Source organism: Diaporthe amygdali, assembly GCF_026229845.1.
Source record: "Diaporthe amygdali strain CAA958 chromosome Unknown NODE_62_length_164125_cov_65_766172, whole genome shotgun sequence".
Classification (NCBI taxonomy): Eukaryota; Fungi; Ascomycota; class Sordariomycetes; order Diaporthales; family Diaporthaceae; genus Diaporthe; species Diaporthe amygdali.
Genome location: NW_026517082.1, coordinates 43,814 through 55,497, shown reverse-complemented (window position 1 = coordinate 55,497; position 11,684 = coordinate 43,814). Strand labels below are relative to the sequence as shown.

General features: G+C 51.5%; 6 protein-coding genes across 6 annotated transcripts; 3 read left to right on the top strand and 3 right to left on the bottom strand.

Annotated features, from left to right (window-relative positions):
• Positions 1 to 331: 331 nt before the first annotated feature.
• On the top strand, positions 332 to 985 carry J7T55_010970 (uncharacterized protein; the record flags this gene model as incomplete). The annotated part of the gene is made up of 1 exon (XM_053135993.1): positions 332 to 985. One exon carries the CDS (start codon positions 332 to 334, stop codon positions 983 to 985), a length of 654 nt encoding a protein of 217 aa, XP_052986377.1.
• Positions 986 to 1,384: 399 nt separating this feature from the next.
• Positions 1,385 to 2,362, top strand: J7T55_010969 (uncharacterized protein; the record flags this gene model as incomplete). Its single annotated transcript, XM_053135992.1, has 1 exon — positions 1,385 to 2,362. The coding sequence occupies one exon, from the start codon at positions 1,385 to 1,387 to the stop codon at positions 2,360 to 2,362; it is 978 nt and encodes a 325-aa protein (XP_052986376.1).
• A 424-nt stretch (positions 2,363 to 2,786) lies between these two features.
• J7T55_010968 (uncharacterized protein) lies at positions 2,787 to 3,665 on the bottom strand (the record flags this gene model as incomplete). Its single annotated transcript, XM_053135991.1, has 1 exon — positions 2,787 to 3,665. One exon carries the CDS (start codon positions 3,663 to 3,665, stop codon positions 2,787 to 2,789), a length of 879 nt encoding a protein of 292 aa, XP_052986375.1.
• Positions 3,666 to 4,004: 339 nt separating this feature from the next.
• J7T55_010967 (uncharacterized protein) lies at positions 4,005 to 4,473 on the bottom strand (the record flags this gene model as incomplete). Its single annotated transcript, XM_053135990.1, has 3 exons — positions 4,005 to 4,072; positions 4,153 to 4,248; positions 4,356 to 4,473. The coding sequence occupies 3 exons, from the start codon at positions 4,471 to 4,473 to the stop codon at positions 4,005 to 4,007; spliced, it is 282 nt and encodes a 93-aa protein (XP_052986374.1).
• A 2,306-nt stretch (positions 4,474 to 6,779) lies between these two features.
• Positions 6,780 to 8,841, top strand: J7T55_010966 (uncharacterized protein; the record flags this gene model as incomplete). Its single annotated transcript, XM_053135989.1, has 4 exons — positions 6,780 to 7,221; positions 7,407 to 7,608; positions 7,943 to 8,055; positions 8,180 to 8,841. The coding sequence occupies 4 exons, from the start codon at positions 6,780 to 6,782 to the stop codon at positions 8,839 to 8,841; spliced, it is 1,419 nt and encodes a 472-aa protein (XP_052986373.1).
• Positions 8,842 to 9,351: 510 nt separating this feature from the next.
• On the bottom strand, positions 9,352 to 10,136 carry J7T55_010965 (ankyrin-like protein; the record flags this gene model as incomplete). Its single annotated transcript, XM_053135988.1, has 3 exons — positions 9,352 to 9,525; positions 9,639 to 9,779; positions 9,954 to 10,136. The coding sequence occupies 3 exons, from the start codon at positions 10,134 to 10,136 to the stop codon at positions 9,352 to 9,354; spliced, it is 498 nt and encodes a 165-aa protein (XP_052986372.1).
• Positions 10,137 to 11,684: the final 1,548 nt, after the last annotated feature.

The following is an 11,684-nucleotide window of genomic DNA, read 5'->3' as shown; positions in this document are numbered from 1 at the left end:
TTGTTACTTGTTTCGGTGGTTTCTATGATTATTGTTGTCCGCCAAGTGATTGGTGCTGAGAGGCGAGTGCGTCACGTTTTTCACATCACATTTGATTTGTTGATGAGACGTTGTTGACGAGAGAAAGATAGAGGTTCGAGCAATACTTTCGTGCAATTTTCCCAGCCTTGAATGCCACAGTGAATAATTCAGCTGCAATGATAGCAATATAAATACGGGCATTTCCACAGACCTCGACAGTGGCCATCCCACGAGAATCAAGCCAATTTCCAAACAGTCGACAGCAAGAAAGCCCTCAGAACACGGCAGATAAGTACAAAAGTTTTTCAAAATGCTTTTCAAGACGACAATCTCCCTTCTTTTGGCCACCTTGGCCGCTGCTGCCCCAAACAAACGCCAGTCCGAGCCTATCAGGGTCTCGCTCACCAACACGATCCTCGCGGTGACCGAGGAGTTCAATGCTTCCATGGATGGGACCGCCGTCCCCGTCGACTCGACCTTCACCTTCGACCTGGCCGTGGTTGAATGCCTCGAGCTCTGCGTCCCAGAGTTCCACTGCACACTACACGACAAGAACTTCACCCCCTTTATCTCCCTGCCCCCTTGGACCACCACCATCGACCCAGCTCAACAAGTTGGTCTGATCATCTGCGGCTTTGGCCTGCCGGACACAAAGCGTGAGGTCCAGCCCGCGGCCGCCGAAGCTCGCGCGACTGAGCCCTATGCTGGTGCCGCCGTGTTCTCCAACAACGAGACTGGTTGGTCCACCGGGTTTGGCTACTATCTTGGCCAGACCGTCAGCCTCGCCGAGCGGACGGGCTACTACACCGGCGCTACGGTTCAGGATGTGACTACCCCGCCTGGCGAGCGCTGGATCTGCGAGGCGTTCGATATAAATGGCGGATCTCTGGGAAACTTTGCTGCCAGTGACAGGTTTATTTATAGCTTTGTGCCTGGGGTGGTGGGCTCTTTTGTCTGCCAGTAAGATGGGGGCTGAAAACAGTGTGAAAGATCCGGTGTCGTTTGCGGCACGATTTTGGTGACCGCTAAACCACGGTCAACTTTAACAGGGAGAGGCTTTTTTGTTTGTTTGCTAGCTGATGATTTTCCTACCGTCCTTGTAATTCACATCGTGTTGGTTTGACTTTGTCTGTCAATTTGCCGTTTGTCTGTATTGAAGTTTTAGTAGGGCATGAATATTAATATGGGCTTTCACAAATGTCGCAGTCGTGATGTACAACCCATTGTCTAGCGAATGTATTGCGTTCATTCCGTTCAATTCCGAAGACGCCGAGAGGATCAAGCGGTGATAAAGGACATCTTCGGCCCCAGTCAGATGTGATTGCAAATGAAACTAACAGATCAGCGGCTGTACTCCGACACCATGTTTTCAAACAATCCCGGTTCAATGCCGTTTCCCCGACGTGATGTGGGCGGATCTGCGGGATTGACCCGACAGCGACTACCGGCTCTGTTCGGTAGAGCCACTTGCTTGACTCCGTTGGCCCTCAGTACTATTCGCTACATAGGTGAGGCCGCGACTGATATCAAATCGAAGGTTTCAGACACAAGCATGTCCATCCTCTTCAGAACGGTGCCCCTACGTCTGAACAACAATCTGAAGCCAGCACTGCCGTCACGCCTCCGCACTGCTACTCTCGTTCCAGCCCGCGCCTTCTCCTGCACGGGCAAGATGGCCTCAGACCCCATCGCCGAGCAGCTCAAACAGTTCCCGACCTGCGATATCTCAGGCGCCTTGGTGAAGCTTAAGTACCGCAACGGAGGCTTCCTATCAGGCCTCACACTCTGGTCGCCAGAACGCCAGGCCGGCGACACGCGGATCGTCGGCCCGGCGTACACCGTCAAGTACGCGCCGCTATCAGACCCAGCGCCGAAGCACCCGACCCACTACATCGACTCGGTTCCGGCGGGCGCGGTATTGTTTGTCTCGGCGCCGCCCAAGACGCCCAACGCCGTCTACGGCGGGCTCATGACCGCACGGGCCAAAGCGCTCGGGGCCGTCGGCAGCGTGATAGACGGGCGGTTCCGCGACCTGCACGAGCAGCGGGAGCAGGGCTTCCCCATCTTTGGTCGTGATGTGGGCACTGCGCCGCCACAGGAGCTGCTCAAGGTGGTCGGTGTGGATGTGCCGGTGAAGTTGGCCACGGACGAGCAGGATATGGAGATCAGGCCTGGGGACTACATCATTGGAGACCTGAATGGAGTGGTGGTGTGCCCGAAGGAGCTGGCCGAGCAGGTCATTCCGATAGTACAGAAGATGGTTGAGGCGGATGATAAGGTGATGGCAGAGCTGCAAAAGGGGATGGGCTTTGAGGAAGTTAGCAAGAAGTTCAGGGGCTGACTCTGGGCCGGTCTGGAATACATGATGCTCTCTAAAGATCAGCCCTCGTGCAGGCATTGAGACTTTTTTCACATATTCCATCACGGGTATTCACCTGCCTCTTAGACTAAGACAAGCGCGCCTAGTTGTGGTTGGGGGAAATAATCATGACAGCTCATAGGACTCTCGGGCACTGCACCCAGGAAAGCCAAATAGGAATTTACCTAACGGCAAATTCTCATTGCCCGTCAAGTACACAAGCCTTTCTCGATTCAATGTTTGCTGTTGTGTAAACGATAATTTGGAAGAGGCACGCGATCAGCAGACATGAAATCATTAAATTCGTTTCTGGACAGCGCTTTCCAGCGCGTGACTGACCCGTACATCGACAATTTGCTTTTACTCCAAAGACACAGCTGATCCATCTGAATATCTCAGAGAAGAATCATAGTTTTCCCTTGGCCAGCTCAAACGATCCCCCTCTGCCCTGCCCCTTGTGGAATCTTGTTGCTCCTTGAACACTTTCTTTCGCAACAACTTCAATGCCAGTATCGTGCTCAAACTTCAATGCTTCCTTCAAGCTCGACGCCTCAAACGTGCTGTAGTACGCCGACTGCCTGTCCAAGTTCATGCACTCCTGCGGAAAAGCCAACAAGCTCCTCGCCAGCGCCGTAGCCTCCTCCACCGCCTTTCCCTTCTCGACCACACGATTTGCCAGCCCCATACTCAACGCCTCCTTTGCATCGACAGGCCGCCCAGTCAGGATCATGTCCAGCGCCCGACCAAGACCGACAATCTTGGGCAGCCGGACAGTCCCACCATCGACGAGCGGCACTCCAAATCGCCTGCAAAACACGCCTAGAACGGCAGTCGTGTCGCACACGCGCATGTCTGCCAGGAGTGACAGCTCCAGTCCACCAGCTACGGCGTGGCCGGATATTGCGGCTATGACGGGCTTGGAGGTGAGCATGCGAGACGGGCCCATGGGGCCAAGGATATCGCTCAGCGGGTCTCTCGGGCTTGTCGTCGTCACCGGCCTCACACGGGATGATGCATGAGCGCCAATGTTAGAGGTTGATGACGAGGACGACGAGGCGGCGACTTCGTGCAGGTCGTACCCCGCGCAGAAGGCCTCGCCGCCTGCGCCGGTGAAGACGCATACCTTTTGCTTGTCGTCGTTGTCAAACATTTGAAATGACTCCGCGAGAAGCCGGGCCGTGCCGGCGTTGACTGCATTGCGGTTCTTGGGTCGGTTGATGGTTATCCGGGTGATACCCTCGGATGAGGGCTCGTACAGAACGGTGGGCGGCGTTGTAGAAGTCATGGCTCTGGACCTATATTTAACGGTTACAGGCTTCCGGGTAGCTGTTGGTCTCAGTCGAACTGTCCTTGGGAAAAGACGGAGCAGGTTTGTCTGTGCGATATGAGACATGCCTTATGGGTCGTCCGTCAGATTTGTCGCAAGGGTAGCTTTTGGGCTGAACCCCTCAATTTAGAGGGACATGTGATTACGGGCGAGAGGAGCATGTTGCATCAGAGTCATCATCATTCTAACGTCAATAGCGTAGACAAAAGGGTAAGCAGCAAATAGTTGAGTTTTTTTTCAACGGCTTGCAAGTGCCATGGTAGAATATGTACAGATTAATTGACTTTTACAAATTGTTTAAGTACACTTGCCATCCGAATCAACAGCCTTGCTACAGCAGTCGTTCTGGCCCAAGGCAGGGACCGCTGCAAAGGAGATATATCAGCAAAAAGTACGACTGAAGAACGAATTGAATCAACACATTATGAGTTTGGTTCAAACTTACTGCCGGTAGCAACGCATGCGCTGGTCTGGTCGGTACAAGTCCACCCAGAGTAAGGGTCGCAATAGGTGCAGCAGTCGTCACCGCTAGTGCAAGGCGCTGTTGTTTGGAAGATCATATTGTCAGCAAGTCTGTCTTCTTTGTGGGTTGCATAACGTCTGGTCATGCAGCTGGCTAATTTAGCAGGGGTTTTCTTGTGAACTTACCGCCAGTGGTGCCGCAAGCGCGCTCCTCAAAGCCCGGGAGAGTTGCACGGCTGTCGACAGCGACGGCAACGGCGCTGGAGGCAAGGGCCAAGTTGACGAGGACGGTGAAAGCCTTCATTTTGATATTTGTGTGGGCAAAGTTGAGAGACTAGAGACGCTCTTTACTTAGAGAGAGACTGTGATTTATTGCAGGACCTGAATTGGCTGGCTGCTGGAGAATGAGTTGTATATAAGCTTTCGAGGCTGGAAACAAGAACCTTTATAACCATCTTTCTCTCGGTCACTTGTATCCGCTCAGGGATATCCGAATGTCTATATTCGGATTTTGATTAATCAAAATCCGACGAGTCAGTGCCATTTACCCGTTACACATTCCCCATCCAGCCCGGCCTTGACCGTTAATCAATTTGATCGTCTGTAAGTCATGCGACTACACAGCCCATGCGGGGATGTTACTGGAGCCAAAAGATGCCTCTCCCCCACTATACATACCCTTAAAATCCGGATTTACGCGGATCTGTCGGCCGAGGAGCCAAATCTGGGTACAGCGCGGCTATTCGTTCATCCAAATAGCCCAGTTGCTTTGCCTTGCGCAAAAGTAAGGAAGGCTTAGAATGATGTAATGCCTTCAGGATCCAGGGGCACTGAATAATTAAAGGCTCGCTCTTGGACAATGCTTTTTAGCACTGTCAGCCTCATGACATCGACGGCAAAGCAAATTCATCTGTACCTGGGAACAGAGTTCCAGCATCTGAGCGTAGCCAGCTGCCTCTTGTGCCCTGCCCGACGTTGGTTCCACAGGTTGACACCTTCACACCATCCCACAAACTTGACCCCTGGAGTCATTTGGCCTTCGAGTGGCCGACTTCCGTCCGACGCAGGAGACAGGAGACAAGCCGTTCTCGTCCTGATGGCTTGTCTCCCGCCACGGAAGTCGGCCACTCGCCCGATCGATCAGCAGCTGTCTCCACAGCCAGTGCAGGTGGTGGATGGGCCATGAGCATATCCTGTTCCGAGCTCTCCGTTGTTACTGTTACTTCCCACGGGGCAAGCTTCCTATGTCGATCGATGTGGCCCACAGTGGCCCACAACTACCCGCTTCCATCCCTCTTATTCACTTCTCCCGTCACCGTTCCTGCTCAGGCCTCGACAGACAGCAAGCCGGCTATGCTCTGCTGAGCCACATTAAAACGTGCCGACATGAAGCAAGCATGCAATGATCAAGCCCGAGGTACTATGACTGTTTCTCGCTCATTGTGTGTCGACTGTTTGTACACCACTACGCAGTACTTACCAAGAGATTTGAAATCATGAGCCTGCCTAGGCAGAGGTTACTTATTGAGAATCAACACTTCAATGCATGATCTATGACGAGAAGTTTACTATACCTAGATAGCCAGGTTCAACCGCTCTGAGGGTTTCTTTCAGGATTCCAATGCATGCTCGACCTGCCTCGGCTGTGGAAATGTTGGGTTAGCCTTCGGCAGCAGAACCACGTAAAAAAACAAACAAAGTCTTTCGAGAAGATTCGGGTGACAACAAATGACAAGAGCCCAGCATATTACTGGTTTGCGGCTCTTGGCAGGAGCTAGAAATGGGAGAATAAGTGAAAGAATACGTAGACGTACCGGTGACTTCGGACGGCACGTGCGTCTTTATTTAGATGAGCGAGCCGCCAGTACAATGGAGATCTTCTATAAATAATACACGAAGAAATCAAGGTTCGGCACGCTCAAGACTTACAGGAACTGATCTTGTCTATCGTTTGAGTGACAATGAAGGGAATAGCTCCTAAGGACGGCAACGAACATCATCTACTGTAACACCCGGCGGGCCCTCCGAGGCCTGATGTCCCCGAATAACATCGATCCGCTGTCAGTCTTTCATACCTGTTTCTCGATGGCATTTTTATCCTTCAAGGGAAACGGCCGAGATCTTGAGCTATGGTTGGTCATACGGAGTAGTGTAGCCATGAATGGAATATGTGTTGTCGTATGTCGTCTTGTCTTTTAGCTTTTCATAGTAATAGGGAGACCTAGCGTCCGTCCAAGATTCATGTAAGGTGCACATTCGTAGTAGTTAGCCACCTATGATGCCCGCCTGCGTCTTCAAGTGGGCTCTAATCTCTTCTCTTCGTGTGGGATTCGTCGGGATGCCGTTCCCGCAGCTATTATGTCAAAGGTGACCAGCTACGAAGCTTAGTCGTGATGACGCTTAGTGTTCTCGCTCACCCGTGATTGTCAATGCATTTTGGACTTCTGATCAAAGGCATCCTCCCCATAATACTCCCGGGCAAATATAAAGAGATGGCACAGGGGATCGAGTTTGTAATCCACGATCTTGCCATCGACAGAATCACATTGAGCTGTCATATGAGCATCTTCGCCATCTCAAATTTTAACATAGTAGCAACAGTGAATTACAATGCGAACCACCACTGTCTTCCTCAGCTTTGCGGCCTTTGCCGTCATGGCTGTTTCTACCAAAACGTCTACCAAAACGCCGAGCTGTCAAGCCGATGAGTACTACAACAAGATGATGGAAAGCCGAAACCGCAAGACGGCCATCACAGACTGTGCCAAGTGGCTGGATGGCACCATTACTGATGCCTCAGCCATCCCTAACTACCTCAAGGACTGCAGCGGAGATGATGAAGGGGAGCGTGTCAGCCGTGTCTCGGCCGCCTGCTCTTGCGTCGTAACCGCTGTCCCGACAACTTCGTCGACGAACGCCGACGTTAGTACCACACTGTCGAGCCCAGCTATCATAACGTCTTCGAGTCCTCCCGACTACATTCCCTTAACTTCGTTGAGCCCCACGGGCTTGATATCATCCACAGATATACCACCCTCAACATCGTCATCTAGTCAGCATTTATCTACAACGTTCTCAAACCATCAGGTGTCAACGACTTCGTCATCTCTTTCAAACCATGAAAAGTTCTCCTCCATTGGGCCACAAAGCTCAGCATCTGGTTCCACAAACGTTACCGTGACAAACACCAACCCTGACTATACAACTTCGACGCGACTTGTCTCTCATACTTCTCAGTCTGTGCACTCGTCATTTTCGGAGATATACCAGTCATCCCCGCAATCGACATCTTCGTCCGCGCCTCCCACGGAGCACACCAGTTCGTCACCCAACGAATCCCAGTCGACGACATCTCATTCTCAGTCGACATCTTCGTCATCCACTCTGGGATCACAAAATACGACAAGTCCTTCTACTTCAATTCGCTCCCAAACGATGGGTTTGCAGACGACAAACATGCAGAACCTTTCTAGCTCATTCACCGCAGGATCTACCAGCGGGACACTTATAGCGACTACCCAGTCTGAGCCGTCTGCCACGAAACTAGATTCTATCACTTTGGTTGAATCGACCGAGTCTGAATCGTCGCATTCACAGATCAGCTCAACACATTCGCTACAAACGCAGTCTACTGCTACTATCATTGTATCAGGATCTACTATTACTAGTGTTGCACCTGTACAGTTTTCCACCCCATTACTCACAACCTCAACTATCTGTAAGTCATCCCGCCTCAGAAAAATCAAAACCACTAGAGCTAATCTTAACCACAGACTCGGAAACGACCTACACTATAACATCCTGTGCTGCGAATGTCCCCAGCTGTCCAGCATCCAGTACAACAGTCGTTACCTCTACCATCCCAGTTTCTACCACCATCTGTCCGGTGACTGAGAGTCCTCGTCCGAGCCCACCTCAGGAGCAGCCCACAACCCAGTGGTCAGCCTCCACAATCTGTAAGCTCACCCACATGTCGACTTTGTGGCATTTCTTTCACTAACCCCATACAGACTCAGCCTCCTCATACACCCTGACAAAGTGCACACCTGGAGTGGACAACTGTCCAGCGGGAAGCACACTCGTGGCCACGACACTCATCCCCGTGAGCACGACCGTTTCACCCGTCACAAACACCGTGTTCATGCCCGAGAATGAGACTCAAGGTAGCAGTGACACCAAGAATGCTGTGCCCACTACCCAGACCGGCAGGTCAAACGGAGACCATGGACAGCCAGATTCGACCTCCACCAGTTTCACGATAGTCTCCGTGCCCACGACCATCCAAGCCACAATGAGCGGAAGTCCCACCGCCATTCTGACAGTGATACCAGTCACCAGTGCATTACCAATCGGCCAAAGCGTCGGTTCTAGCCTCGCCCCCTCCTCAATTGCTGATGCTCACGCAGGAGAGATCTCATCGCCTGGTGTTGGCCCCTCTGATGCTGAACACGAGTCAGCTGCACCTGTGCTTTCCAAGTCCCATCCGCATGCCACACGATCAACTGAGCTCATCAGGTCGGGTCTCACCACGAACCCAACGACGCCGACTAACAGTATCATCGTGGCTGGGTCGTCGCGGCCGTCGGTTGTCACTGCGGGTGCTCCTGGTCTCTTTCGTAGCGATGGCGTACAGTTTGCCTTTGTTGCTTTCGTTCTAGTAACGCTTTTCTAAGATCTCTTTGGTGGGTCATGCCGCTGGTATCTTCCACATTCCATTTCTTACATTCTCTTCGTTATGTTTCGGCACTTCGTGCAATAGAATACTTCACTCAAAGCTTGTCCGTTGGACATAGATTTCGAAATCGTTGGTACTCCGTGAAGTAAGCCAGTGATCATAAATTTATAAATTTAGTTCGATTTATTTGATATATTTACTTGAGACCGCTTCAGGTCTTCACCACATGCAAACGGAGTTTTGCAAGATGCTTCAAGCAGTCAAAGTCTTTTTGAAAAGAACAGAATGAGTTGGATAATTTCTTCAAATTTAAAGGAGCCCAGTTTTTCTCACTGAGACTGAGATGCGTGGGTAGCAACCGCATCATGCACCTATGCACTCCGATGACTCCTGTAATTGTCTTGATCGCTTCATCGTGACTAGTTTTGTATAAACGAAAATCCCCATGCCAAAAATGCCATGCTGAAAGAAACGCATACCCTCACCGATTGGCCATGATGCCAGCCTCTACTTCATCCGCTCGGGGGCCCTCTCCTCGGTGGTCTCGGGATCAGTGGCCTTGCCCCGACCCGGAGCAGACTCGAACTTTGCCCTCCACTTGTCCTCCTGCTTGAACATAACGATGCACTGGAGGGCTGATGGCGTTCCATAATCAGGATCGGCACCGCCGTCGAGGAGAACCTGGTCGCACGATATCAGCTCTGAACTGCGGATGTAAGTTGAACTACGAGACCTGAATCGTGATGATATAGGTATGGTTCAGTAGGATCGAAAAGTGCCCAAACAAGACCCACCTGTGCAACATCATCCAGCTTCTTGAAAACAGCACCGGCCAACGGGCTCTGGCGTTTGTCGTTCAGTCTGTTTGGGTCGGCCCCATTCTGGATGAGGAACTTGACCACGTCCGCGTGGCCGTAGTAAGCGGCCAGCATGAGCTGTCATGAATGTCAGTTTCTCAATGCTGCTTTACAGGCATTCCAATTCAACATGCCCAGCCAAAATGCTTGCCGCTGACCACCCTTGAGTGCGGGGCTGACGCTTGCATCCCTGACTCGGGAATCGGCCACTTCAGGGGTCGGACTTCAAGGGGTAGGGGCTCGCCCACTCACCAGCGTGTCCCCCTTCTCGTTTGTCAGATTCGCCGGCAGACCCGACTCAATGGCCTCCTCCAGCACCTTTTTGTTCCCCTCGCGAGCGGCATTGTACATCTGCGCCGCCAGCCGGATGGCTTCGAGAGATGGTGAGAAGGCCGTCGCCGACGTCAGGCTGTTCGAGTCTTGTGGGCCGCTCATCTTGGGCAGCTTTATCCGGTTTGTAGATGTCGAGTCGGGTGTTGTGTATTGGCAATGCAAATGGGTTGTATGGTTTGTTCGTATGGGCGTTACACGTAGAGACTGTAAGACCAAGAACTGACCCCGACTGTGACCCACTCAAGCAAGTGTAAAGCGATGTGTCTTGTGTACTGCTAGCTCAAGCAGCTCAGTGCAGCTCGCACTTATTAATAAGCTCCTTCGGTGATTGGCGAACCTCCGGGCGAAGATTCCAGAATGTAGCGGCATGCTCAGCTGTGCCACGATGACCCGAGACAAGCTCAGCAGCTGGTGACAGCTGGCGTCAGCTGGCTTGGCGTAATTATAGTCGGGGTCATTTTTTATTCCAGACTGTCTCAGAAGCATTTAGCATCATGAATTGCTTTTTAGGAAGGTCAATTGAATGGGACACGTCTCAGTTCGCCCAATATCAATCTCAATGGCCAATTTTGTGGTATATTTTTGAGCCCGAAGTTACCGGGTAAGGATCGTTATATTCCCATATAGAAGATAGTTATCAATGAAGTACTGACTCGGGACTAATTGATATCAACCGCCATTGAGCAACAAGATCGTCAAGCATACGAGGCTGGTTCACGAGATCTGGAGGCTCTCAGTGATGAGGCGCAAGTCCTTGTCCAGTGTCGAGCAGCCCAGCCGTGAAGCGTCACCCAAATGGGTCAGTCAGAACCCTGGTTGAGAAGTCAATGACCTAAAAGAACCGAAGCAGCTCAAGTAAGTGCAGCTCGGTCTCGCGACTATGTTGGCGCCCTTTGCAAGTACTTGGATAATCACGAGGTTAGCCCCCCTGCCCCCACGTACGATGATGCAAGAGAGACTGGAAACTAGGAATTTGGTTACAGCTAGGGTTGGCTATCGATAATATACTTCAGCTCTGGCAGGGCTTATTTTTGTGGCTTGCAGCTTGGGGTTGAACTCACCAACACTGCCTCCACTGACCTGACAGCACGACAGGTAGACTACTTGGTCTCACCTTCGGCCAATTTCACTAGCTCACTTACTTTCTGCAGGCCGGCGGCTAAACAAACACACCTCGTGTCACAAGCCGCTTACAGTCGCGTGTCAAGTAAGCCAACCACTTCAACTAACATCTCTATTCAGGTAATCATGTATCAATAAGTCATCGGTCCAATAAAAATAGCTTATTCGAAAACTTCCATAATTAATGTCTGTATAAATAGACAATATCATGAACTTCAACAATAGTAGAAAATTGTAAGAATGCCATGCTTCCATTGCTTCCGTGTCTGCCTGTGGGGGTTGCCAAAATGCCCACGGAGCCTCGTTGCAGTTACACATGTACTGCTAAGCGCTACTCCCACACTACTGTAGCTGGATGGCGCAGCGTTGAAAGGATGCAGGTATGCATGCAGGCCTCCATACCACTGCATTCGCAGTGTAGTAAGACGCTAAGCTACGTCCCAGCCACTCAGACAGATATCACAGTCGGTCCGCCAATGCATATGATGTGTAAAAAGCAGTGCATGCAGTGTTAGCTCCCGAGCCCTC